General features: G+C 48.0%; 1 protein-coding gene across 3 annotated transcripts in view; it reads right to left on the bottom strand.

The window, feature by feature from the left end:
* NEK4 (NIMA related kinase 4) overlaps positions 1-27,237 on the bottom strand; it is a 532,367-nt gene that overhangs the window by 237,478 nt on the left and 267,652 nt on the right. For all 3 annotated transcript variants that reach the window (XM_085624188.1, XM_085624190.1, XM_085624189.1), the window contains one exon: positions 15,144-15,210. In XM_085624188.1, the coding sequence (XP_085480314.1) occupies positions 15,144-15,210 (67 nt within the window). The remainder of the gene's footprint in view (positions 1-15,143; positions 15,211-27,237) is intronic.

Here is a 27,237-nt window from a genome sequence, read left to right as displayed (position 1 = left end):
CCAGTGTTGCGCTTGCCACATGGTGCGCTAACAGCTGCCAATCAAGCGGAGCTTGGTCTGAATTTACTGATAATGAACCCAGTCATTAATTATGCCTTTACTTTAAACGAATCCAGGAAAAATCTGAATCGATTGCAAGACTCTGTATGGAAGAATTATTGCCCAGCACATAAAGAATACTGGAGAGATGAAACCCACTTTTCACTCATTTTCAGATATGTAAAAGTGCTGAAATGTATGAAGTCGATTTATCAATAACAAAGAGGGGATTAAGAAACAACCACAAATAGCCAGTTTTAAAGAGGATGTGGCCGACCTGGCAAATAAAACTCATTTTAATGCAGAGTTAATCCTCCTGTGGGTTAACACAGTCCTTAGATGTATCCGTAAACCTACCCTCCAACATCTATAGTTGAACATGCGACTGGGCGTGGCAATGAATAAAGTCCAAGTGGCGCTCAGAGAGCCCGGAGGTTCAATGGTTTTCATCTCGCCTGAACAATAAATATGACACGAAACATTTTTTACTGATTGTGTTAATATGATAAAATCAACGGCAATGTTAATAATGAAATACTCGCATACACGAGCGACATCGCATCACTATTAACAAACTCGCCAGTTGTAGGAAGGTGGATATCTGACTATGGTTACCCCCAAATTTTTGCCTAGTGTCTAGCTGGTTTTTCGACTTAGTTGGCCTGAGATCCTGCCATTCAGGATCTCAGCCTGGCTGTTCTCTCTTTAAAATGGACTCCATGTACCCTAGGTACATACCCAATTGGTTGGATCACCCTGTCAGCCCCTGTACCAGTGTACACTAGGTACCCAGGGCATTGGTGTATCCAAGGCCTGCCAGGGGCTGAAGCATGTATTATGCCACCCCAGGCTTGGCCTAACAAATTTGACACAACTGGCTGATCACTCAGCTGGGGTAAGTTGGTGTAACCACCTCTTACTTAGGTGTAGTATACCTATACCTAACCTTAAATGGGACACATGTTAACCTATAAGTCACTCCTATGGCAGGCCTTAACAATCCTGAAGGCAGAGTGCTTGGTTCCATGTGAGATGATGCTCTGGCATGGGCTGAGCCTGTCTGCAGTGGTCGGAACAACTTCCTTCTACTGTTTCCAGATATCGTCATACCATATACTCTTAAGTGCATTATGAACCTCGCGGTTAAATGCTATCTTTGGTTTGGCTTTATCAAAACATGTCGAGTAAGGTGTCATACGAATTGGAATACTAACCCCTCGCCAATTCTGGCGACGGGGTTAGCATTCCACCCTTCTAGAGGGACACGACATGTACAGTACCTGAAACCCGGGTAAAATCAGACATAGCCTCAGCTCCACAAAATGGATGCTGCCACCACAGACACAAGTCTGCCCTCCTGCTGCTGGGAGTCCTTCCAGCTTGGGAGGTGTGGACAAAGGGTTTCCTGCCAGGGGAGGTGCATGCCCCACCCCAGACAGGATTTTGTGTATTGGTCAGGTAGGGCTTGAAAGAAACCAGACATGCCTGAGGCTCACAAGGAGCCTCGGTGCATATGCCAGTTCAATCCGGTCCTGGGGCACACCAGTCCCGGGCCTGGGGCGAGCTGGACAAAGGATTGGGGGTGTAACCACCCCCCTTCCTGGTCCCACACTTAGGGAGGGACCTAGCAGGTAGTCCGGCCCCTAGAATCCGCTTAAAGGTAGGAGCTGTGTCCTAAGACTTCAGACATCCTGGAATCAACTTGAAACTAAGAAGAAGACGGGAACTTCGATGCTCTGCCGCACAGAGGACTGAAGCCAATCTCCCTTGTGGTCAGGGAGTGACCACCTTGCTAACGCAAGCACCATCCAGCGAATCAACGTCTGCTTTGCCGCCGCCTCCCGCCGGAGCCCGAGCCCAGAGACTGACAAGACCTGGACCTCCAGACCTCTCACCGCCCGATCCACAGTCCCTGAAAAGAGGAGACCCGTGGAGGCACCGAGACACGTGGAGCCAGCCATCTTGAAAAGACCACGACAAGCTGCAAGCGCAACAACCGAGGCTCCCTCCAAGTTGTGCTTTGGGATCTGAGAAGCCCAACACCCGAGCCGCATCTGCACCAAAGGTGAGCCCTCCAGCATCTCCACGATCTGCGTGGGGCCCTTCTGCATTTTGCCACTCAACGCGCCTAACCGGTTGCTGGCCCGCTGGCTAGTGGCCATCTTGGCGACGAACTTCAAGAAATACACCGCTGGTCTGGTTGCTCCAGACTGGCCCTTGCTCCCCTCCAAAGGAGCAGTCCCTCTGACCTTGCTGGTCAGAACCATCAGCTTATTTCGTTTTCCACAACAATTGCTTTTGCCAAGGCTTGTTTGCTTTGACCAAGTCGCCGACACCGCCGACAGCGAGAGATTGCGTGGGACAGCTCGTGAACCGACTCCTGGACGTCGTCGACCTTCAGGGACCACGTGGCTGTAGAGACAAGCTACACCTTCCTTCCTGTTTTCACCCGACATCGCCTGGTACCCACCTGGTGCCACGCTGGTCACTGGCTAGTGACTGTGAACACTGTCCCCTCTGCTTACAGGTCTTCAACATCTCCGATCCACTCTTGGATCCACCGCATCTCTCCCGGACCGACCACCTGCAGCATCTTTGTCTTCAGGCTCCATTGAACAGATAGAAGAAACCCGACGCACTTCGACGCCTATGCACCCGCTTCCTGTGGGTGAGGTAAAGCTGGCACTCCGGTGCCCAAGTGTAGAGTATCATCTCTAGTGTCTGTGTTTCCAATCTTGAGTTCATAGTCCATCCGGAAGATTCCTTTTGCAGTAACTTTGTACTTTTTACGCACCCATTGAAAACCTATGGGAGCTCGCGTGTGACTATTTGCTCTGCACACGCAACCCGTGGACCTCCTGGTCACTAACTGAAGTTAGCTCCTTGTAGGCCCAGCGATTCTAGAGGCCCTAGGCCTTTTCCCTTTTCTGTTCGTGGTACTTATACCACTATTTTAGTATATGGTTTGAGCGGCCACCAGGGCCTATCCATATAAAGTGCAACTTCTGTGTATTCTACTGTAATCTTGTTTGACGATTTGTGCTCCTGTGCTCATAAAGAGACTAGGGGTTACTTTGAGAAATAAATACATATATATTTTGAATATATATCTGTGTGGTGTCCTTTCATTGGTATAAAAGGGGGTTACATTTGGTAAAACAGCCTGCTTAACACGCTTCACGAGTTTAGCCTCAAAGACTGCTTAGCCTACGCTACCACTAGGGCAGCTAGTCCGAAAAGGTTGACTTACAACCACACCATAAGGGTTGCTTGGCATGGTACAAGGTGGTCACTTTAACTAGTGAACATCATATACCAGGCCAACTTCTCACATTGGTGAGCAGCGGTTGGATTTGAGCTTGCTGTGTTTTACCATTGTAATCTCTTGGTTACCAATTGAAAGATCACATCGGTACCTGTAGGTACATATAAAACAAGATTAGATATACTTAAGTTCTACTGAACTTAGTTGTTGTAGAGCAAAGGGAGTAGCACACCCTGACTACAACTACTAGATAGGTTTAGTAGGTAAACCCAAGTGTAGGTAGATTGCAACACATCCACCCACACTTAGGAGAAATGGCTGGGGCAGAGGGGTCCAATGTACCCATCTCTGTTGAGAGTGACCCCAAGAGGGCACCATCCATCTTTGCTACCCTAAATCAGAATGAGCTCAGGCATTTGGCAACTCTTAGAGGCCTTAAACAGCCCAAGAACCCTACCTCTGCTGAGCTCAGAGAACTCTTACAGAATGATGAAAATCAGAAAGAGCTCGAGAAAGCTTCCCAGTTAGCCCCCTTAGGGACAGGAACAGGAGGCCCCCCTTCTGAAGATGCCACTGAGGTATCCCTTTCCAATAGCCATCCCTTAGATGAGCACCATACTACAGAGGAGGAAAGTGATGGGGATACAGACGTGAGTGAGGATGAAGGGAGAACTAGCCCAGTGCCAAGTGTTATACTTGGCCCAGCTAAACTAAGGCTATTGGGGACTGACAATGGGATCCTCCCATTGAATCTCCCCAGTGGACTTAACCAGGGGTCTGGGAGGCAAAGGAATCACTCAGGTGAATCCAATGCTTCTCATGCCTCTAGAGGCTCTCAAGGTCACTCCAGGAGAAGGATGACCACCCCTCAGAGGAGGGAACATGAGGCCAGAATGCAAGAAGCCCAGCTGAGGATCAGGAAGCAGGAGCTAGAAGTAGCCCTGATGGAGGAGAAACTGAGCAAGGCTAGGCAGCATAAAGAGAGTGGGTCTATACCCACTGGTGGCAGCATTGTCCCTAAGGACAAAGATAGGGTCTTTGATAATAGGAACCTGTCTAAGGTTGTGCCCCCCTACAAAAGTGGGGATGACATCCACAAATGGATGACTGCTCTTGAGAGGGCCTGCAAAGTGCAGCAGGTTCCTGAAGACCAGTGGGCAGCAATCTTATGGCTCTCCTTTGAGGGGAGAGGCAGAGATAGATTCCTCACTGTTAGAGAAGAGGATGTCAGAAATTACAGAGTCCTGAAGAGTGTCCTAGTTGATGGGTTAGGCTTAACCACTGAACAGTACAGGTTAATGTTCAGAGACACCCAGAAGACACAGACTCAGGACTGGTCTGAATATGTGGAATGTGCCACTAAGGCTTTGGAGGGTTGGTTGCTGGGAAGTAAGGTATCTGATTTTACAGGATTGTACAATTTGATGATGAGAGAACAGATTTTAAGTAACTGTCAAAACCAGCTCCTCCATCAACACCTGGTAGACTCAGATTTGACCTCTCCCCAAGAATTGGGAAAGAGGGCAGATAAATGGGTCAGGACCAGGATTAGGCCTAAGAATCAGGGTGGTGACCAAAAGAAAGATACCACCAAACCTCAAGAGAAGGGTGGGGATAAAGCAAAAGAGAAATCTTCCTCAGGGCCCCAAAACTCCACACAGGGTGGTGGGTCCCAAGCTCCCTCCTCTACCACAGGTAAAAAGCCTTACTGCCATGAGTGTAAAACTCCTGGGCATTGGAAAACTGACAGCAGTTGCCCAAGGGCTAAAAACAAAACTGTTCCTCCAATTACTCCTGTCACACCACCTATTACTGTCAGCAGTAATCCCCCAGGTGGTGGGAGTGCCCCCAGAAATCTGGGTGGGTTCACTTGGGGAACACAGGGGGACCCTGGCTTAGCCAATTCCCCTACAGCAACTACTCTTGTCTGTGATGGTGGCATGGGGTTTGCCAACTTCACTGCCTGTCCCAACACTTTGGGTAGGTACAGACAGGAGCCCTACATCAATGGTACCAAAGCTGAGGCCTACAGAGACACTGGAGCTAGCATCACAATGGTGGCCCATTGGCTAGTTCCCTCTGAGCAGCTTTTGCCTGGTTTCTCCTACCAGGTGACTAACATTGATGGCAAACAGAACAGTCATCCCATGGCAGAGGTATGTCTCAGCTGGGGAGGTGTCACTGGCCCTAAAAGGGTGGCAGTGTCCCCAACCTTGCCTGTAGACTGCTTACTGGGGAATGACTTAGAACTCTCAGCTTGGGCTGGAGTTGAACAAGACACCCATTCTAAAATGGTAGGCCTTTCACAAAAGGGTAGTGGGGTTGTGCCATTCACAACCCCTGTCCAAATAGATTTCCTCCCTGGAAAGGTTGGAAGGGCAGTGGTAGCCACAGCCCAGGCACAGACAGACTTCCCTGTAGAGACTGGCAGAGCTGTGACAGTCACAGCTCAAACCCAAACTGAGTGCCCCCCTGAAAAGGTTGGCAAGGCTGTAATGGTCTCAGCCTATACTCAGACTGACATAGGTGTAGTGAAGCCTGAAACTATGGATCACTCCACACAAACAGAGAGTAGTGGGGAGGGAGAAAAGTCTCCCTCTCCCCAGACATTAGGAAAAGGTCAGCCTCCTCAGGGATCTGACCTCACCCCTTGTGAAGGAACTGCCCCAGAGGTAGCCAGGCCTGGCCTGGCAGAGCCTCTGATGTCAGTGGCCCCTTCCAAGGTGGGACACAGTCTGGTGCAGGTAGCCTGCCTCTCTCTACCCTGCCTCAGTCAGCCCAGGGCTGCAGAGGTCAGGGAGGCCAGTGGACCCCCAGAGGGCCCCTGTCCACAAGAACCCCCCCATCAAAAGAATGAGGATTGCCTGGCTAGTAGCCCTAGTCAGGTGATGGGTAAAAACATTCCTGAGGGATCTCCTTTACAGGTAGTTAGGGACCTCCCCCAGAGGGATTCTGTTGGGCACAGGCAAACCTGGGACCTTAGGGCCCCAAACCTGACCTGTACCTCCAGTAAGCCCACAAAAGGGACCCAGCCTCCAGCTTTAGGTAGCCAGAGGCTGACCCTGAGAGCACAGTGCAACTCAGTTAAGGAAAGAAAGGCATCCATGGTGGAGGATGATTGGAGGAAGCTGAGGCCTCACTTTGAGGACACTCACTTCAGTACTCCATCTCAACACCAGCCTTTTACTTTGCCAAGACACACCAAAGGTAGAGATTCCCTATGGTGGAGACCCTCTGATACCCTTAGGGTGAGGGATTGCTTAGTGGACCATGAGACAGGGGGTAACCATGCCAGTGCTGGTTCCTCCTTATATGGCCACTTGGGCAATATAGGCTTACCTGGTCAAGGTCAGCCTTATCTCCCTTCGTTTAGGGGGGGGGGGGGGTTGTGTAGGAAGGTAGATATCTGACTATGGTTACCCCCAAATTTTTGCCTAGTGTCTAGCTGGTTTTTCGACTTAGTTGGCCTGAGATCCTGCCATTCAGGATCTCAGCCTGGCTGTTCTCTCTTTAAAATGGACTCCATGTACCCTAGGTACATACCCAATTGGTTGGATCACCCTGTCAGCCCCTGTACCAGTGTACACTAGGTACCCAGGGCATTGGTGTATCCAAGGCCTGCCAGGGGCTGAAGCATGTATTATGCCACCCCAGGCTTGGCCTAACAAATTTGACACAACTGGCTGATCACTCAGCTGGGGTAAGTTGGTGTAACCACCTCTTACTTAGGTGTAGTATACCTATACCTAACCTTAAATGGGACACATGTTAACCTATAAGTCACGCCTATGGCAGGCCTTAACAATCCTGAAGGCAGAGTGCTTGGTTCCATGTGAGATGGTGCTCTGGCATGAGCTGAGCCTGTCTGCAGTGGTCGGAACAACTTCCTTCTACTGTTTCCAGATATCGTCATACCATATACTCTTAAGTGCATTATGAACCTCGCGGTTAAATGCTATCTTTGGTTTGGCTTTATCAAAACATGTCGAGTAAGGTGTCATACGAATTGGAATACTAACCCCTCGCCAATTCTGGCGACGGGGTTAGCATTCCACCCTTCTAGAGGGACACGACATGTACAGTACCTGAAACCCGGGTAAAATCAGACATAGCCTCAGCTCCACAAAATGGATGCTGCCACCACAGACACAAGTCTGCCCTCCTGCTGCTGGGAGTCCTTCCAGCTTGGGAGGTGTGGACAAAGGGTTTCCTGCCAGGGGAGGTGCATGCACCACCCCAGACAGGATTTTGTGTATTGGTCAGGTAGGGCTTGAAAGAAACCAGACATGCCTGAGGCTCACAAGGAGCCTCGGTGCATATGCCAGTTCAATCCGGTCCTGGGGCACACCAGTCCCGGGCCTGGGGCGAGCTGGACAAAGGATTGGGGGTGTAACCACCCCCTTCCTGGTCCCACCCTTAGGGAGGGACCTAGCAGGTAGTCCGGCCCCTAGAATCCGCTTAAAGGTAGGAGCTGTGTCCTAAGACTTCAGACATCCTGGAATCAACTTGAAACTAAGAAGAAGACGGGAACTTCGACGCTCTGCCGCACAGAGGACTGAAGCCAATCTCCCCTGTGGTCAGGGAGTGACCACCTTGCTAACGCAAGCACCATCCAGCGAATCAACGTCTGCTTTGCCGCCGCCTCCTGCCGGAGCCCGAGCCCAGAGACTGACAAGACCTGGACCTCCAGACCTCTCACCGCCCGATCCACAGTCCCTGAAAAGAGGAGACCCGTGGAGGCACCGAGACACGTGGAGCCAGCCATCTTGAAAAGACCACGACAAGCTGCAAGCGCAACAACCGAGGCTCCCTCCAAGTTGTGCTTTGGGATCTGAGAAGCCCAACACCCGAGCCGCATCTGCACCAAAGGTGAGCCCTCCAGCATCTCCACGATCTGCGTGGGGCCCTTCTGCATTTTGCCACTCGACGCGCCTAACCGGTTGCTGGCCCGCTGGCTAGTGGCCATCTTGGCGACGAACTTCAAGAAATACACCGCTGGTCTGGTTGCTCCAGACTGGCCCTTGCTCCCCTCCAAAGGAGCAGTCCCTCTGACCTTGCTGGTCAGAACCATCAGCTTATTTCGTTTTCCACAACAATTGCTTTTGCCAAGGCTTGTTTGCTTCGACCAAGTCGCCGACACCGCCGACAGCGAGAGATTGCGTGGGACAGCTCGTGAACCGACTCCTGGACGTCGTCGACCTTCAGGGACCACGTGGCTGTAGAGACAAGCTACACCTTCCTTCCTGTTTTCACCCGACATCGCCTGGTACCCACCTGGTGCCACGCTGGTCACTGGCTAGTGACTGTGAACACTGTCCCCTCTGCTTACAGGTCTTCAACATCTCCGATCCACTCTTGGATCCACCGCATCTCTCCCGGACCGACCACCTGCAGCATCTTTGTCTTCAGGCTCCATTGAACAGATAGAAGAAACCCGACGCACTTCGACGCCTATGCACCCGCTTCCTGTGGGTGAGGTAAAGCTGGCACTCCGGTGCCCAAGTGTAGAGTATCATCTCTAGTGTCTGTGTTTCCAATCTTGAGTTCATAGTCCATCCGGAAGATTCCTTTTGCAGTAACTTTGTACTTTTTACGCACCCATTGAAAACCTATGGGAGCTCGCGTGTGACTATTTGCTCTGCACACGCAACCAGTGGACCTCCTGGTCACTAACTGAAGTTAGCTCCTTGTAGGCCCAGTGATTCTAGAGGCCCTAGGCCTTTTTCCTTTTCTGTTCGTGGTACTTATACCACTATTTTAGTATATGGTTTGAGCGGCCACCAGGGCCTATCCATATAAAGTGCAACTTCTGTGTATTCTACTGTAATCTTGTTTGACGATTTGTGCTCCTGTGCTCATAAAGAGACTAGGGGTTACTTTGAGAAATAAATACATATATATTTTGAATATATATCTGTGTGGTGTCCTTTCATTGGTATAAAAGGGGGTTACATTTGGTAAAACAGCCTGCTTAACACGCTTCACGAGTTTAGCCTCAAAGACTGCTTAGCCTACGCTACCACTAGGGCAGCTAGTCCGAAAAGGTTGACTTACAACCACACCATAAGGGTTGCTTGGCATGGTACAAGGTGGTCACTTTAACTAGTGAACATCATATACCAGGCCAACTTCTCACACCCGTCTTGAACTCTCCGTCCACCAGACTCAGAAATATGTGGTCAGGAGGCTCTGAGAACCAGGCCAGAGGTTACACACAGACAGGTCACAGGTGGGGCGGCACGCAGCCGGCAAAACTCAGGCCAATCCCCAGATAAGCGCAGCGACACCACAAAAGTCCAGGGAGATTGGCCCCAATAAAGCACACGTGGCCGGAGAACATCATAACGTCTGATGCCACAGAAAGTTAGGAACACATAGCCAATCAGGAAACAGCACACACAGTACACACGGTAAACACACATCACTCATGCCGGACATCTGGACATATAACCCACTGCCCCAATTGTGCCCAAGCAAGGTCAACGCCCACCTGCATTTATCAGGGGCCTCATTTATGGCTACACAGACAAGGCCTGCACTCTTTCACCAAAAATGGTTAGTTGGAAGCACTTTCATGGTCCCCAAAAACTGTGTAAAGACTCCTTCAATGTGATTGTACTTTGAGAAAGTCCTCAGACCCGCTTCTGTAACTGTGCTCCCGGCCGAAGTGTTTAATTAAACCAACTGTTCCCGTTTTGCCAAACTTCTGTTCATATTTTTATCTTGTTTTCTAATAACATATATTTAATAATAAATAAATGAATGTGATACCTATTCAAAAATGTAAAAAAAAATAGGAGTTATCACACTGGGGGTAGTCAATGTTTTTAATTTGAAGCGATTTTTAAAATAGTTTAAAAACGTAAATTGTGTGCTTTTTGGTGATTCTAAATGTTCGTGAATATTGTCAGATCAAAAGCTGTGCAGATTGACTGGTTTAGGGGTTAAAAAAGCAGAAAATAATTTTGATATACAAGCCCAAACTACAGTAGACATGCATACGGTTGATACTAAATTTGTACATCGTAATATACGTGCATTCATTCATCATCTGCAGGTGTTCATATCATTGAAATCTGTCAGGCATTCAAGCATAAATGCACATTTGTCGTTAAACAAAACTCATAATAAATATGAGTAAATACAGATAAAGTAAGAATTAAATACAGATAGAAATGTCAAAAAAATAAATGCCATAAAACGGGGAGCCCTAGTCATACCCTCAATATCAAAGGAGGACGCTGCCGTGACAGCGGGTCCTGCCGACGTCACGCATCACATGCTGTCCGTAAAGGAAGGAGGGGGGCACTCAAGAGAAGGAGCATCCATTTCTTTAAGTAAAGGAAACCTCAAGCATCAAGTGGACAAGTCTGACTGAGGAGGCTGTGCCTGAACCAGGTGCCGCTAAAGTACTGCTGATGTCAGGTGCCTCCTAAAAACTCCCATGAATACACAGTGCACTTCTACTGAAACACCAGTGCTGCTGGAGACATCTGAATGAATGGCCATCTGTGGAGGAGCACAGATTCCAATATGAAGAAGTTTAAAATTAGGCAACAATCATCCGCCGGATTCAAACAAGGTGCAGCGCAATAGATAATGGAGCTTGCGGGAAGCAGTGAAGTTTAACAATAATGTCACATCTGCCTTTGAGTTCTGGTGCATGGACGTCATCTAGGGGTCGCAGTTGGCCCTGGCTACCCCAGGCACTGCCTTTGTGACCCCTGGCCTCTTTCCTTAACCTGAGGAGATACAACATGCTGATAAGCTATGTTTTCTCCTTCCCCAAACCACGGTAGTTGTTACCGAGGGCATCCACCTCTTTTCATAAACCCGAGGGGATACAACATGCTGATAAGCTATGTCTTCTCCTTCCCCAAACCACGGTAGTTGTTACTGAGGGCATCCGCCTCTTTCTGTAACCGGAGTACATACAACATACTGATGAGCTATGTCTTCTCCTTCCCCAAACCAAGGTAGTTATTACAGAGGGGATCCGCCTCTTTCCGTAACCTGGGGACATACAACATGCTGAAAAGCTATGTCTTCTCCTTCACCAAACCAAACCACGGTAGTGGTTGCCGAGGGCATTCGCCTCTTTTCATAAACCTGAGGAGATACAACATGCTGATAAGCTTTGTCTTCTCCTTCCCCAAACCAAGGTAGTTATTACAGAGGGCATCCACCTCTTTCCGTAACCTGAGGACATACAACATGCTGAAAAGCTATGTCTTCTCCTTCACCAATCCAAACCACGGTTGTGGTTGCCGAGGGCATTCGCCTCTTTTCATAAACCTGAGGAGATACAACATGCTGATAAGCTATGTCTTCTCTTTCTCTGACCGTCCATTACAGATCTTCAGATGCACCCTGTGAGCTTCCAACCTTGCCTCCATGTTCTTCTGGAATGGTTCACAAATACAAATGTCCTTCCAGAAAAGATACTGGTACTGAGGGAGAAGGCATCAATTAGTCTTTCACTCTCTCCTCTTCACATGCACTACTGGCCTTCCCACCAGTCACAGGCCGGTCTCACTTGCAACCGCACGTCACAATTGATGAAATGCAGGAAGGGTTGATACTTGGAGGGATAAGACTGATCTCAGGGTTGGTTCTGAATTGGACTCAATCTGCCAGGATCACAGTTGGCCAGAAGACTGTCCTGGCTTTTAGGGAGTCTCTCTTGTGTACATTGTGTCCAACATGGCACTAAAGTAAGACATAAGGGTGCACTCCAGGTTCTGAAAACCCTTGAAGATTGTGGGTATTTCAAAAGGTTCTCTGGTATGAACTGGTCTTGAGAAGCCAGTGATCCGGATAATGGTGGGCCTCGATTTTCAATGTCCTCTTAGATGCGCCACTAACAGCACCGTCATGCCTTTTCAGAAGGCGCGTTCAGTTGACTTAAAGCAGAAGGGAGAACTTTCTACTGGAACAGTTCTTGTTCAATAGGAACTTAAACCTGTTTTCTGGTATTTTGTGGCAATGGGAATGTGGAAGTATGCATCCATTTACCCTCCAGGATGCCTTCAGTTGGCTGTGGCGAGCAGTTACCTTCATTAAGTTGTCTTTTTGACTCATTTGTTGATTTGAAACCCCAAAATGCATACAAATTCTTCCCTTGACCACTTTTTTGGTACCACCATGTAGCACAAGCACAATCCTCAAACGTCTGGGTTGTTGGCACTCTTTCAACTGCATGATTTGCTTGAAGTAGGTGATCTTGGACCAGCGAGACTAGACGCAGCTATCGATACCTAAGAAACCAGCCTCTGAATGAGGTTACCTTTTCCTGACTCGAGACACATTACGAGATGGACTGAGTAGTTCTTTACTTGCTTTTTTGGACTGCTTGGCAAAGATGGAGCAACAGAGGCCTCTATTAGATGCTGAAGAAGACCAGAAGCCATTGACAGCAGAGGCTGAGGAGGGCGCCTCTGGATGCAGGATTTCGAAGAAGACTTAAGAGATGGTACACCGTGGGGAACTGACCTTTAGTCCGCTTGAACTGGCTGCGGAGAAGCTTCATTTTCATTGGAAATAAAGCTTTACATATATAAATTTATTAACTGAGTTGCAATCAGTTAATTTCAGTACCACAGTTGATTTCAGGAATAGAATGTACTATGAAACAAATTAAAATACAATAAATCCAAGAAGCTCCTTCCTGACCACATTCTGCACTCCTACCCTTGAGAAGGCCCCAGCATTTCTCAATTTTTTCACATAAAGTTATAAATGATTCTTCCAACAACATTGTTATTTTGATATTTTGAGTCTACTCGTCCATTGTAAAAGGTTCTACAGATTTTCACAATTTTGCTACAGCTGACCCAGCCATCAGTGAGGAGAAATAGAATGGCATATCCATTTTCTTTGTTAATGCAAGGAACCGAGATCTGTAACGTAACAAGTCTAGGCAAGAGTCATAAGTCGAAAAGCCCCCACGTTTGTGCTCCAACCAATTATACATTGACAAGTACTTTTCATTTTTAAGGCAATCCCACAGCACATGGTTCCACTTTCTTATAGCTTGACGGCACTGACTGCAGGTATCTGAGGCAGAATCAATACATTTACTAGCATGTGGTCGGGTTAAATATTAATGATATACCAAATAATAGTGACTCAGATGAGGATTATAACTTAATTTCAACTTTATCTTTTTACACTTTCTTAGCTGAGCTCTGAAGGGCATTTCACAAAATGTCCTGGTTTTTTCATGATTTACAGTGTCTAAACTTAGAGAGAGATCACAAAAGCTAGCTAAATAGCCTTTAACTTGGGGCCAGTGGAGTGCCTCTCTGAAGGTAGAAGACTCTTCTCCCACTGACTGCTTCTTGTTTGAAGATACTAACAATAGCTTGTGTTTGGATAAAGTTCTTCAGGTAACCTTCAAAGCACGTCTAGTTTCTGAGGACCGCCCGTTGTTCCTGTGTCCTTGGTTTTCCTAGATTTTAATAGAGAGCGCATTGGATGGAGTAGGTCTCGTCATCAAAATCTGAAGTGAAATACACCCTGACATCAAGATCGATCTCAAGGTCAAGAAATCGATTCAAGTCAAACCTGGAGCACCCGAAGCCTCACACCACTGGAGACGGGGGAATGCAGTGCACTAGATGTCTCAATGTTCACCCGAAGGGCTGGATCCATGCCAATGTACCAGGTCAACGAGAACCACTTCCGTAATGGATCTTATGTGGACAATCGGAGGTTCTGGCATATATCGCGCCAGCGCAGAAGCACCTTGACAACCCACGCGTACACTCTTTGCTAGGTTAAGCTAAGATGATCTTATATTGAGAAGGTGTTGACTTTGCATTTGCTTTTGAAAAATCAGTTTATTTATATTTTTATATAATACCATTATATCAATATTTTGTATACATGACTAGTTGATTTTTAAACTTGTACATCAAAGTGTGTCCTGATGCTGGACTTTATAAACAACGGTTAAGAGAAAATTGCTAGCCTGCGTCTCTTCTCCAAATATTTCTTTAAAACCTTGGGTCACCTCCTATAAGCTTCACCTGCACCCTTCCTAATGGACTTTCTACTGGAATTAAGCCTGCTCTTGCATACTCAAAGTACGTAGCACATGATCTTAAATCCTGCTTTTGTGCGTAAAACAGGAATCTCCTTCAAGTGTTCCTGGGTTATGAATACTGTGGGCATATCATTCTGAAATAAACAGAAACAATGACTTTAAGCTCTTTCAATCCACTTTTCCAAACCACGGCCTTCTGGGAGGTAGGCATTAAACCTTTTTATGTCCTGTAATGATTTCAGCTGTGTGAACCGTGGCCAAAAAGACAAGAATACATTAAGAAAATAATCTCAAAATAATATTCGCTAAGGTAAAACCCTGGTCTTCAGACTCCTTACCTCTGCCACTTTATGTTCCACTTTTCCTTCTTAACATGGACAGAGCTGCCGCGGAATTTCTAGGACAATCACATCATTCTTTGTGCCCACGAGCCATGTAGACCCCAAAACCATCATGGCCTCTTGGGCCATGTCAAAAGTCTCAGTCACAAGGCCTGCCAGACAAGAACTTCATCCTGGCATGCACTTGGCATTGCTTTCTGATGGTTCTACCCACTGTCCACAATGACAATATAGCTTCAAAAACCGGGAGAGCAGGGCTGGCACAGAATAGGGCGCTTTACATTTTTGCTGTTTTCTAGTTTCTCTAGCTTGTAATATTTTATATCCCAACACACACACATCTTGTAGCAGACACATATCTAAAGACTAGAAGAACGTAAACTTGAACAGAGTTCCTTGCTCAATGTATTAGGCTGCCAAACCAAAGAATGGAAGTTGTCATAAATCATACCAGAAGGAAGCATTTCTTCTTGTGATATTCTGAGACGTCGCCTTTCTCTGGCAGACAAGGGACGGTCCTGTAAAAAAAAAAATATATATATTTGTAAAACGTCAAGCTTGAATATTTTACTGGTCAATATCTAGTATAGGGAGTTGCATAAATAGATGCCCTTTGAAAATCTCTCTATTTACGTTCCCTTTTTACCCAACGGGCATTTCTTGCAAGCCACAACAGTACAATAGCCTACATCCAAGCATGGACGCACTCCCAAGCGGCAGAAAGTGCAAGATCAACATCTAGTCACGTGCGGAATATCAGGTCTGCTAAAAGTTCCACTCCAAACATGGCAGTGCTGGTTTGGAGACTGAGAACCAGCCATTTGATGTGCATGTTGACTTATTATTCTGCTCACAGACTATTTCACATTAAGAATCATTTGTTCATGCGCTATTGCTTTTCCTCTTTGTTCTTTTTACAACTTTATTTTCTGATCATGCATCTGGCTATCTATGTACTGGCGTCATAGACACAACAGAACACTGGAGCCTTTGAGTGTAGAGCGGCACCTTAGTTATGGGAGGGCATAAACCAGTTAGAATACAATTGATGTGAGAAGCCAAAGAAGCAGAATCCAGCTTTTACCAGTAACCAGTGAAGAGGAAATGTTCTCTTAGATCAGGGCTCTCCAAAGTCAGTCATGGAGGGCCGGACCCTTGCCAGATTTTAGGATTACTACATTTATCTAAATGAGGGGTATGCTAACAAGCTGGCATGGATCCGGCCCTCCAGGACCGACTTTGGAGAACCCTGCCTTAGATAAATACACATAACTGTGACTGTTTAAAACAGGTTCATTAAGTATGGTGAGGAACATGCAAATGGTGCCAAGCAGAATGGATTGAACCTGAATGTTATGTTGTTATTTAAAATGTATAAGGCGCACAGCTGCCCAAGGATTTCCCGGCACCGCCTGAGCAGACCAAGAGAGAGAAGAAGGAAGAAGCTTATTGATTAAATAGCCAAGTTTTCAGTGATTTACGAAAGTGGGCAAAAGAAGTTTCTTTAATGGCAGAGGAAGGGAGTTCCACAGGGCGGGGCCCAAGCAAGAGAAGCATCTACCACCCATACGTGACAATCTATGCCTAGGAACCGTGAATTTCATTTGAGTAGATGAACGGAGAGAACGTGACGGGGCATATTGGTGGACAATAGTGTTTAAGTATTCCGGGGTCTTGCCAGTTTTAATCTTGAACATATAGGTTAGAGTTTTACATTTGATGCGGTTTTCAACCTTGAGCCAGTGAAGTTTATGTAAAGAGCTTGAAATGGGGTCAGTTTTCGGAATGTGGCAAAGTAGGCGGGCTGCAGCATTTTGTACAACCTGCAACTTGTGTAACACGTACTGGTTGGCTCCTAAAAAGAGGATTTTGCCATAGTCCTAGCGTGAGATGACAAGAGCCGGGACTACAGTTCTTTGAGTAGAGACTGGCAACATCCACAGAATCTTCCTGAGCCATATGAGGATGCAAAAACAGGTTGCAGCCACTTTTACCGCCTGGTGTTTCATAGAGAGTTGATCATCCATGATGAAGCCTAGATTCCGGGCTTGATGGGTGGGCTGAGAAAGGGCACCCAGTTCAGATGGCCAATGTTGGGGACACCAGAGCTCTTTATTATTCCCCAGTATCAACACCTCGGTCTTCTCCCTGTTAAGTTTTAGTGAATTGGCTTGCATCCACCATGCAATATTGCGTAGCCCTGCTTGAAGAGATGATGACTTACACGCTCCTTCAGCAGAAAGGGAGAAGATTATTTGGGTGTCATCAGCAGAAGAAAAAATCGCCAACCCTGCCTCGGTGGCAATATCAGCCAAAGGTTTCACATAGATATTAAATAATAAAGGGCTAAGGGTAGAGCCCTGTGGTACCCCATAGGGGGATGTGTGGGTTTTTGAAGTTGCGGCTGATGAGAAGACCGGATACGTACGATCCTCCCAAAAATCTGCCAGCCATTTCAAGCCAGGCCCAGCCACCCCAATGAGTAGTAAAGCTTGCAGTAGCACAGTGTGAGATACTGTGTCAAAAGCGGCACTCAGATCTATCATTACAAGTGCCACAGTGTCACCTGCATCTAAACGACTGCGCAACATCTCAGCGACTCCCAAAAGCGTGGTTTCCGTTGAAAAGCCTTTCCGGAAGCCTGATTGAGAGGGATGTAAGAGCCCGTAGGACTCAACGTACTGAGTTAATTGCAAGTTCACATGTTTTTCTAAAATTTTAGAAAACATTAGAAGCAAGGAAATGGGGCGGAAGTTAGACATTCCCAGCAGTTTTAAGACATTCGACCACCAGCTCCTACTGTCCGGACTATTCCAATACATTTCATGAGTTGTGTTTGCTGCTGCGGATTTGCTATAGTGCAGCACTGGAAAGAACGGGTGCTGCTAGTGCTTAATGAAATGTGACTCAAATTGTCGACCTCTGAATAAACGACCACCTTTATCAATGGACCCTTGGCTATTCTCCCACCTGTGTGAAGATCTGTGTGAAGCTGGCCTGGTATATGATGTCCACTTATGTAAGTGGGCACCTTGCACCAGTCCAGACAACCCTTGTAGTAATTTAAGTGGTCTTAGACAACCTTAGAAAGCTCTCTAAGTGGTAGCTGTGGAGAGCAGCCTTCAGGCTTAGTCCAGAAGGAGTGTAAAGCAGCTTTTTTTTACCAGATTGCAATCTTATACTATAGATCAAGTTAAAAAGAACCCCACAAGATATTTATAAAAATATGTATTTATTATACAATAGTCTCTAACCCATAGAAACATCTCCTTCCTGGAGATATATACAATGCACACAATGCTTTGCAAAGAAACACAGTAAATAGCACAGAAAATACATTGGTCTAGTGGGTGGCTGGGTGGGTTCGGGGGAGTCAGACCACATATTAAGAAAGTGGTGTAGGGGGAGGAGCCAAGATGGCGACCGGGACGGCAGCGTAGGCTCCAGGCTCCGTGAACCTCCACATCCCGCACAGATATCCTGCATGTGATCCTCAGCCTGCGCTACATGCCCGTGTTGGTGATTGAGAGCGGCAACCGATCGTGTGATCCTGAAGTTTCTGGCGGCGGTACCGCCTGAGAAATGTTCATTTGAAGTTTGCGGCCTGTGCAGCCCTGGAGCCGGGACCTCGGGTGGACAACATGGCCGGGCGGCAGTTCAATAACAGCGGCCATTGGTGACCGGGTGGAGTCGGAATACCGAAGCGGAGCGAATATTGGCCTGAATCTCGCTGTGGTCGCTCCTACCATCGAGCGTGGCGTAACGGGTGCATACCCGGGATGACGATTCCAGGGTCTTTCGGCGATTGCCTGGGCCCTCGCCAGTGAACTGATCGGACGCGGCCTGTGGCTCGTCCCGATTTGCGCGGGCTACTCCCGGTTTTCGCGGGCACTGGCCCAGGAGGAGAACGACTGTTACCTGTGACCACACACTGGATGCATATTTTGCCTGCCTCCGGAACCCTGTTTGCAGTGACATGGAACTTGATGCGCTTGTGCCTGAGTCCCGGTCCCCATCTGGGGTGGCCCTGCCCTGCGGCCATCTTGATGGGATGGACTCTATCATCCTGTACATTGGGTCACAGCAAGATTGGGAGTGTGTGGCGCAGAGGAGCGTAGCGGAGCGGAGCGAGCGCAGGGGGCCGTGCTGGGGTACGGTGACCTTCTCGACGCTCTCGGAGCCCTTCATTCCACCCTGGTTCACGGCGCCCGGGTATTGGGGAGGAAGCTGGATGGTATTGCGTCAGCGTCGGAACAGTTGCGGTCTGCCTGTCCCCAGGTACACAAGGATCTGCTTCACCCTACACAGGAGGAAAGTAACGTGACCGCCTCTGTGAATAAGGGACAGCTGGAAATTTCGGACACTGTGGCAGCGTGTGGTCGGCTGGCTGTGGGGTCGGCCTGTTCCGGAGGTTTTGGACTTGAGCAGAAGGTGGTGACTTTGTCCCATGCGCGGCCTCCGGCGATCCAGGCGATCTTCCTGCAGCGGTCGCCTGCTCTGGCTGATTCCTCCTTCCTGGAACATGTGTGCGGCGCAGGCCCTGGGGCAGTACTGGGAAAGGTGATCTTCCATGGCGATGACTGTGTTGGTGTTCAGAGACATCCTCCCTACATGTGTGTGTCCCTTCCTGGTCTTCTTTGGACGCTCCTCTTCCTTGTAACTTTGGACATGATAATGGGTCGATGGGTATGCATTGGTGGATTCGCAAAGCGTGGCCAAGGATAAGGCTGATCCTTCAGAGGTTGTCAGTTAATAGGCGGGCGGGCTTGGGGGTTGTGTGCTCTCACGGCATAACTAATAGTGTAGTCTGTGAATAATGCTCCCCATTTCTCTTAGACATGGTCGATTTTTTGTTGTTTACTGTTTGTTTTGGGGAGGAATATATTGTGCGGGAGGGAGAAGCCAGGGGCATGATTGAAGGCCCTCCTCCAGTTTATTACTACTCTCTCCCCTTCTCTGTTAGGGGGGGTTTCCTCTCTTTCCCCTTTTTCTCTGTTTCTTCTATATTTCGGGTCTGGTTCTGGGGCGACAGGCACACTGCGGGGGGGGGGGGGGGCGTAGTCATCTGCAGAGGTGCAGGGTGGGGGGTTGGGGGAGGGGCTTCTTTAGTCCTTTACTTTGTTCCTATGGCCTCCTTTTTCTTCTCTTATTCTTCTTTGTCTTTCTTTTCTGGGGTCAGTACGGTAGGTTTCCTTCGTTGCCAATCATTGTTTTTTATTTGTGCATCAATTTCCGTGATGTCTTCTGGGTCCTAGGGCAGGGGACTGCAGGCGCAAACGGCTCGTGACATTCCTCCACATCCTGAACCTCCTGTTTCAGCGCCATTGACTTGATAGATTGCTCTTTATTGTTGACGTTCACTACTCTGCCTGCCATTTTTCGCTGCTGAGAACTTGATTGGCACCTGATCCTTCTATCCCTTATTGTAAAATGAAAACCTTTTATATCCTGGTTTCCCCTTTGGGCTGTTCACTGGACTAGAGTATACTAGCATGGAGAATCTGCTTCCCGAGGTGCTGCATGTGATTAAGATCTGCTTGCTGTTACTTTAACTGCTTAGCGGCCGGCCCCGAGGGTTGTAGGCCCATACTTGTCTTTGGTTGCAATGTCAATAAAGGTTTTTCAAAAAAAAAAAAATAAAAAAAAAAAAAAAGAAAGTGGTGTAAGAACCACAACTCGAGTCAGGAGAATGTCAAGAGGGTACCCACAGAACCACCCAAGGAAAGTAGATAGGGACCCCACGGAGAGCGTGTGCAGTGTGGGAACACAACTGCGTTCTACGTACAGTTCAATGTGCAAGTCGGGGTTGAATTTTTAAAGATTAAGGACCCTTACCAGTGGACCCTGAAGAAACCCAGTGGAAGACAGGAGGTTGGAGAGCCACCCCACCCGTGGATACCCTAGTACTCACGCTACCTGCACCAGGGAAGCCAGGTGCATACGTGTGAAGTGGTGCCGGAAACCGCTGTCAAACCCAATGGAGGACTTCAGGAAAGTGCTGCTGTGGAGGAAGGAGAAAGTGTTCAGTGGAATCCAAAGATGGATTCTTGTTGAGAGGTACCTGCAAGCAGAGGGGACAGAGTCTATGCCACTCAGGAGTGACCAGGAGACTTGGAAGATGAATGCCCTCCGGTGTTGGGTGTCGCAGGATGGTTGACGAGGACCTGGACTCTGCAGCTGTTAGGACCAGGCGACACTGAAGAAGACCAGAAGCCATGCAAGAGCTGTCCCTTGTCGGATGTCAAATGCTGAGGGGGTTCGTTGTCCGGCGGGAGCACCAACAAGCCTTGATAAAGGCAACCAACGAAGAAGTCGAAGAAGGTGCAACGTTGGGACCAGCAAGGTCCAGGGGACTCACCACAAGCAGGGGAGTCAGGGCAGGCCCGAGCAATCAGGGGAGCCCAGAAGAAACAATGATGACCCTCAACAGGACCCACAGGCCGGAGGCACTGGAATCGCAAAAGGACCTTGAGCAGCTCACCAAACGATGTAGGCCACGTTGCACACGATGCAGTGTGGCTGAAGATTCTGGTCACTGGAGGTGCTGGAGTTTGGGGCTACCTGGAGCCCGAAGATCTCACTGGAAGGAAGCCAACAAGCCTTTGAAATTGCAAATTGACGCGGTGCACAGCGGTTCAGTAATTGCAGCCCCCACGAGGGATACTGGCCTCAAACTTGGTGAGAAGGCAGATCTGGCCTAGAGAGCTGAGGTAAACCACCACCTGTGTTGCAGAATCTTTTGGAGTCCGGAGGAGCTCAGGATCTGCAGACCGGTCGACTTAGTTGCTGTGCCTCCGAATGCAGGGAAGTGACTCCTTCACTTCAAGGCATATTCCTTCAGGTGTCTTTGATGCTTCACAGGCCGTGGAAGGTTCCTTTATCATGCACAGGCACAGATTATGCAGCAGACTGGAAGGGAGACGAAGTCCGACCCAAACGAAGTCCAGCGAAGTCTAGAGTGCCCAGACAGTAGAAGAAGATGTATCTGATCTGAATCTTGTGCCACGACGAATCTCAGGACCTACACTCAGGGAAGACCGCAAGTACCCCAGGGAAAGGGTTGGGACGATTCAGGGAACCCTCCCAGGGGAGGTTCTTGACAGGGGAGAGGTTACTCCCATGTCCTTTGTCCAGTTTCACGCCAGAGCGGGAGCCAACAGCTCCCAGGACTGGTTTGAACTGGACTATGCATGGAGGGAACCAAATGTGCCCCTTATGCAGACTTAGTGGCGCTGGAAAGCGCTCCAAACCGGCCCCAATACACTAAATCAGGTCTGGGAGGTGGTCACACCGTCCTGTGACAGGATGCCTATTGTTTTGCCTTCCCCTGCTTGAGCTTGGCTGAGCAGCAGGAGGGCAGAAATGTATCTCTGGTCGACAGCAACCATTTTGTGGTGTCCGGGACTAGAAGTCTAGCACCGAGAACCCTGAGAGCCTAATGGAGGGCTCTTCCAGTGCTTGGAATCATGCATCCCACACCACTTACGGTGTGGGGGTATGATTCCAACATGTTTGATACCAAACATTATGGGATTCGTTGCAGCCAGATTCGAGATGGTCAACGCGTAATTACGTGGTGCCCCTCTATATAGTATATGGTTGCTTCACTTACAACCTGGGAGAATGGCCTCCATAGGCTGTAGGGGTGTCCTGCTCATGAAGGGGCACCCTCACACTTCGAACCAAGCACCCTGCCTTCAGGATTGTAAAGGCCTGCTATGGGGGTGACGGCTGTATGTACGAACAACGAGTTCCTCAACCACGACTTCCCTAACAACGTGGGCGCAACCACGACCTTGTCTAAACCACGATTTCTTTTACCACGCATTCCTTTACCACGATTTTGTGTGTTAAAAAATGCTTTTCAGCTACTACCCCGATCCCTCCAAACCCTCCTGCCACATAAAAACGAATTCCCCCACAACCTATCAACAAACACTTCCACCCATACCCCATAAAATGAATCCCAATCCCCTACCCCCTAAAAACGAACTCAACCCCCTTATAACGAATTCCCCCACCCTAAAAATAATCACGATCACCCTCACCTCCTAATAACGAACTCAACTCCTTAAATACTAAATGCCCCACACACCATATAAACAAACATAGCCCCATAAAAACTAATCCCAAACCCCCACCCCCTAAACACGAACTCAACCCCCATAAAACGAATTCCCTCTCCCTAAAAATAATCATGATCCCCCCCAAACCCTCCCGCCCCATAAAAACGAATTCCCCCCACACCCTATTAACACTTTCACCCATACCCCATAAAAACGAATCCCAAACACCTACCCCATAAAAACTAATAAATAATCACGATCACCCCCACCTCCTAATAACGAACGCAACCCCTTAAATACTAAATCCCCCACCTTAAAAATAAATACGATCACACATACCCCATAAAAACTAAACCCCAACCCCTAAAATCTTACCCTAAACCCCCACCCCATGAAAATTAACCCCTCTTACCTGTTCCTATGCGACGCTCCTCCAAACTTCGCCCTACCCGAACACTAGACCGAATCCGCCTTAACCACGCACATGCGTAGTTAAGGCTGAGTCGTTGTTCGGGCAAGTCGTTGTTCGGCTTGTGACACTCCAGAACTCGTTGTTCCAGAGTCTTTGTTCAGGATTTTTCCCGGGGGTGTTATAGGTTTTAAGTGCAGTGACCCAAGATATAGGAAACCTATATCTTTAGTAGGTGGTTCTAGCACCAAATTACACATGCTGCAATGGCAGGCCTGGAGTTCCATTTTGAATGGGTGGCATAATACATGCTTTAGCCCCTGGGGGACCTCTGGGGTACCTATGCCCTGGGTACCTTAGTACCATATAGTAGGGACTGGTCAGGGTACCCCAGTGTCCAATCAGGGATGTACCTAAATACTGAACAGAACAATTTAGGGAGAATGCACATAGGCTGGGGTCCTGATTTACAGGATCCCAGTCAGACTAGTCAATAACAGCTTAGCACCAGGCAAAAAGTAGGGGTAACCATAGAAGCAGATCCTACTTTCCTACAAGATCCTTTTCAAATTGGGGGCAATTGAAAATTCTTCGCATGATTTTGATAAGATCCTCATGCGGATTCCCTTCTGATTAATCGAGTGGTAAAGACAATCCACCTGTCATTCCTAAGGCAGAGCATCCACTGAAGTAGACAACACTTGGCTGCACCAATGTAGAGCCTGATGTATAGAGCTTTCTGGTGGTACAAAACACCATCTGAAGGCTGTTGGCTGTTCTAGGTGAAGGTACTCATGTTTGTGATGCCTCAGCAGGGGTCTGTGGGTGGACAACATACTGTTCTAACATTTAAGGCTAGTATTTATGGGAATTCCAGAAGAAGTACCGAGGTACACAAGTGTGTGTTATAGAACACAAATCTCTAGTCAAGATACCTAACTTTCCAATGACTGCTCTGACCCGAGGTACAAGAGATTTGTGTAAGGGGATCAAAGATCTGGAACAGCTCAGGATGGGAAGCCGAGGATACCTGCGGCACTATATTGGAAAAACATGGAGCAGCGACTACCCCCCCACACACAAGCAGGTATCCGCGTGTGGCGAGAGGCCACTAACTATCTTTGGATGGGAAAATGAGCTAACGGAAAGGACCCCACTGTGGGATATTGATCTATAAATGAAGTGGTAACTTGCAGGGGTTTATAAAATGGGGGCTTCTGGGTATGGACAACCTTGGGTACGTCTGGAAGGGTCAAGTCATAATCGCTCTTAGTGACCTATAAGTAGAATTCCAGATGACTGACAAATTACGATATGCAGTTGGGACACGACCTGTGCAACCATATCCTGGAGGGGGAACAGCTGCCGGAATATACTCCCCTGAAGGGTAGGCTCTTGCCGAACCCAATTGCAGACGAGGCCAATTCCCTAATATATAGGACAATTATGAATAACGCACCAGACCCACTGAGGGCCTTGCGGGAGGCATGAGAAGCTGACGTAGGGATACTAGAGGATGATGACAGGGACAAAGTGATTTAAAGTCCTAGAGAAGTAGCAATCCGGGCCCGCTTTAATCTTATACAGCTCCGTATCCTCCATAGATTCTCCTCCAGAGCAGAGGTTGGGACGCTGCAACACAGACCACTGTGCCAGGGGCCGTCAGGAAGTGTGCTCCTTCTTCCACATTTTATGGGTCTGTCCCGATCCAACAATACTGGAGGGGGTAACACAGAGCATGTCTGAAGTGACGGGCCAGACTCTACCAATGGAGGTCAGGTGGCATGTGCGGTGTGCGATGGGGGAGGATACCCGGCTGAAGTATCACAGACTATGGCTGATGGTGGCGAAAAGGAATATAGCCAGGGCCGGGGAACGAGTCTTTCTCTGAGGGTAGTAAACCAGAAAATCAATCTCGACTGGTGCTGTGCAGCTGAGAAATTGGTCAACGAGTGTCGGGGATGCCCACGGAAATGGGAAAAGGTCTGGGGTCAGTGGGTGGCATACAGGGATTACTAATGGTTTTCTGGGAGAGGGCTTGAAAAGGAGGGTTGTGGGATCCTCAAGGGATTTACCATTATTGCTTAAGGTGACCAGTATCTGCATGTGAGCCATGGCTATTTATCTGTACTAGTTATTCCGGGTGAAAGTGAAATATTGCAATCTACGGTACTTCTCGTCGCTCATCTTGTTAGTGTACCATTGTTTTGTGCAACTTAGAAAAAGTTTAATAAAAAGATTTAATAAAAAAATAAAAATCTGGAACAGCATAACTGGATCTTTATCTTTAAGAGGCGTCTAAAGCAACATCTCCTTAAGGTGATCACACCCCTCAACACTGGCCGCGGTCAAAGAAGTAACTAAAATATGTGAAGATTTTATACAAGTACAATATATTTGACGTTGTCTTTCTTAAATGAAATCTGTAAATGCTGCTTCATAGTTTGAGAGCTGCAGCCGTCTGTAGCGCCGCTGTAAACATTTGACAATGCCCGGGAGATCCTTTTTTGTGGGAAGCTAATTAGGAAGATGGATGTGGAAGTTCTTTTAAAAGCCTTATGAATTTTAATTGTGATTTATATCTAACGAACCTCAATCAACAACAGAAGCGCCCACCGATGACTTGGAAGAAATCGTTGACTAAGATGGCCTCCCATGATGCTTTCCAATCTTCCCATTAGTGTGGAGAAGGGAGAACAAGTCCCACCACAGCAGCACGTGCACTTCTTGTCCATAGTCACTCTTCCTCCGGTAAATCCTCTCGTTATCGCTTCTCCCTTTTTACAGAGAGTAAAGAGCGGAGGAGCGATGGGACCGGGTCTTGTGAACACACATGTGCACTAGTCATGTCTGGTGCAACCAAGACCTTTGGGCCCACCGCGTTCAGCCATTGACTTGCTTAAAGCGCCCTTCTCGTTTTCCAAGAGGTCACAGGGGTAATGCGCTGTTTTAGTTTTTATGCCGAGTTAACTGGAAAAGGAAAGTAATCCATCTCGGGCACTCTCCAGGGTGTAGCAGAAGGAACTCGCCACTAAACGCTGACCGTCCTGTGCTCTGCCCCTGTGGTGTGCTTCCAGGACACAAGAGTGTGACCAACGGAGGCAGGCCTCCTGATTCTGTGACTCGGGGAAATCACAGCCATGTAGAACTAGAAGGGTAAGTACAGCCTATCTCTTTGTAGCGAAGTTACTAAAACCCTTCTCCTCAGATGAACACCATATATCAGTATCATTTTACACAGTGCAGGAGTACAGGAGTTGGTCAGCCTGACACCCACCGGGATGCCCCTGCATAAAGCTCCCATAGTACACTGTAGCACCGGGGATGCTCTTAGCCATTGAGAAGCCTTCATAGCAAGTGGCGCGTACAAACCCAAAGACAAGTTACTTACCTTCGGTAAAGCTCTTTTTGGCGGGTACTCTTATCTAAGCGCAGATCCTCACCTTCAGAAAAGTCCTCAGGCACCAGACTGGATTCAGACGTGTTCAAGCAGAGCTCTCGCGCTCTGGTACGTGGCTTAACAGGGAGCTGTGAGGGGCTGACAAATCTGTGGTTACACATAGTATCCGCAACTTGTTCTTCTGATGGGTGTAGGACAGCTTCACCAAGAGAGCTTGTAGCTCACTCATGCCACCAGCTGAAGTGATTGCAAAGAGGGAGATGAATTTGAGAATAAGCAGGCGCAACAAGCAGCTGTGCACTGGTTCGAAGGGGGAACGCCAGGAACAAATTAAGATCAGTTTGGGCGTTGCAAATGGTTTTGGGAGGGAACGTGTCAGACCTTTAATAAACTGCATCACAACAGTTGATTTAAATGAGAATGGTTGGTCGGACAAACGCAAAAAGGCCAAAAGGGCCCACAAATAACCTTTAATTATGCCCAGTGCAAGACCTTGCTGGGAAAAAGATAAGACGACATCCAATAGTTTAGCTTGTAAGGGGTTTGTGTTACGAACGCCACACTAGGCCACAAATTTGGCCAGAGCTTGGCATATATAGACTTTGTAGAGGGCTCCCAGCTGCGAGGATGGCATTCACAACCTCAGGAGCTCCATCAATGCAATCAACTG

Source organism: Triturus cristatus, chromosome 9 (assembly GCF_964204655.1).
Source record: "Triturus cristatus chromosome 9, aTriCri1.1, whole genome shotgun sequence".
Lineage (NCBI taxonomy): Eukaryota > Metazoa > Chordata > Amphibia > Caudata > Salamandridae > Triturus > Triturus cristatus.
The sequence above is the reverse complement of the archived record's forward strand: the minus strand, read 5'-3'. Positions and strand labels throughout refer to the sequence as shown.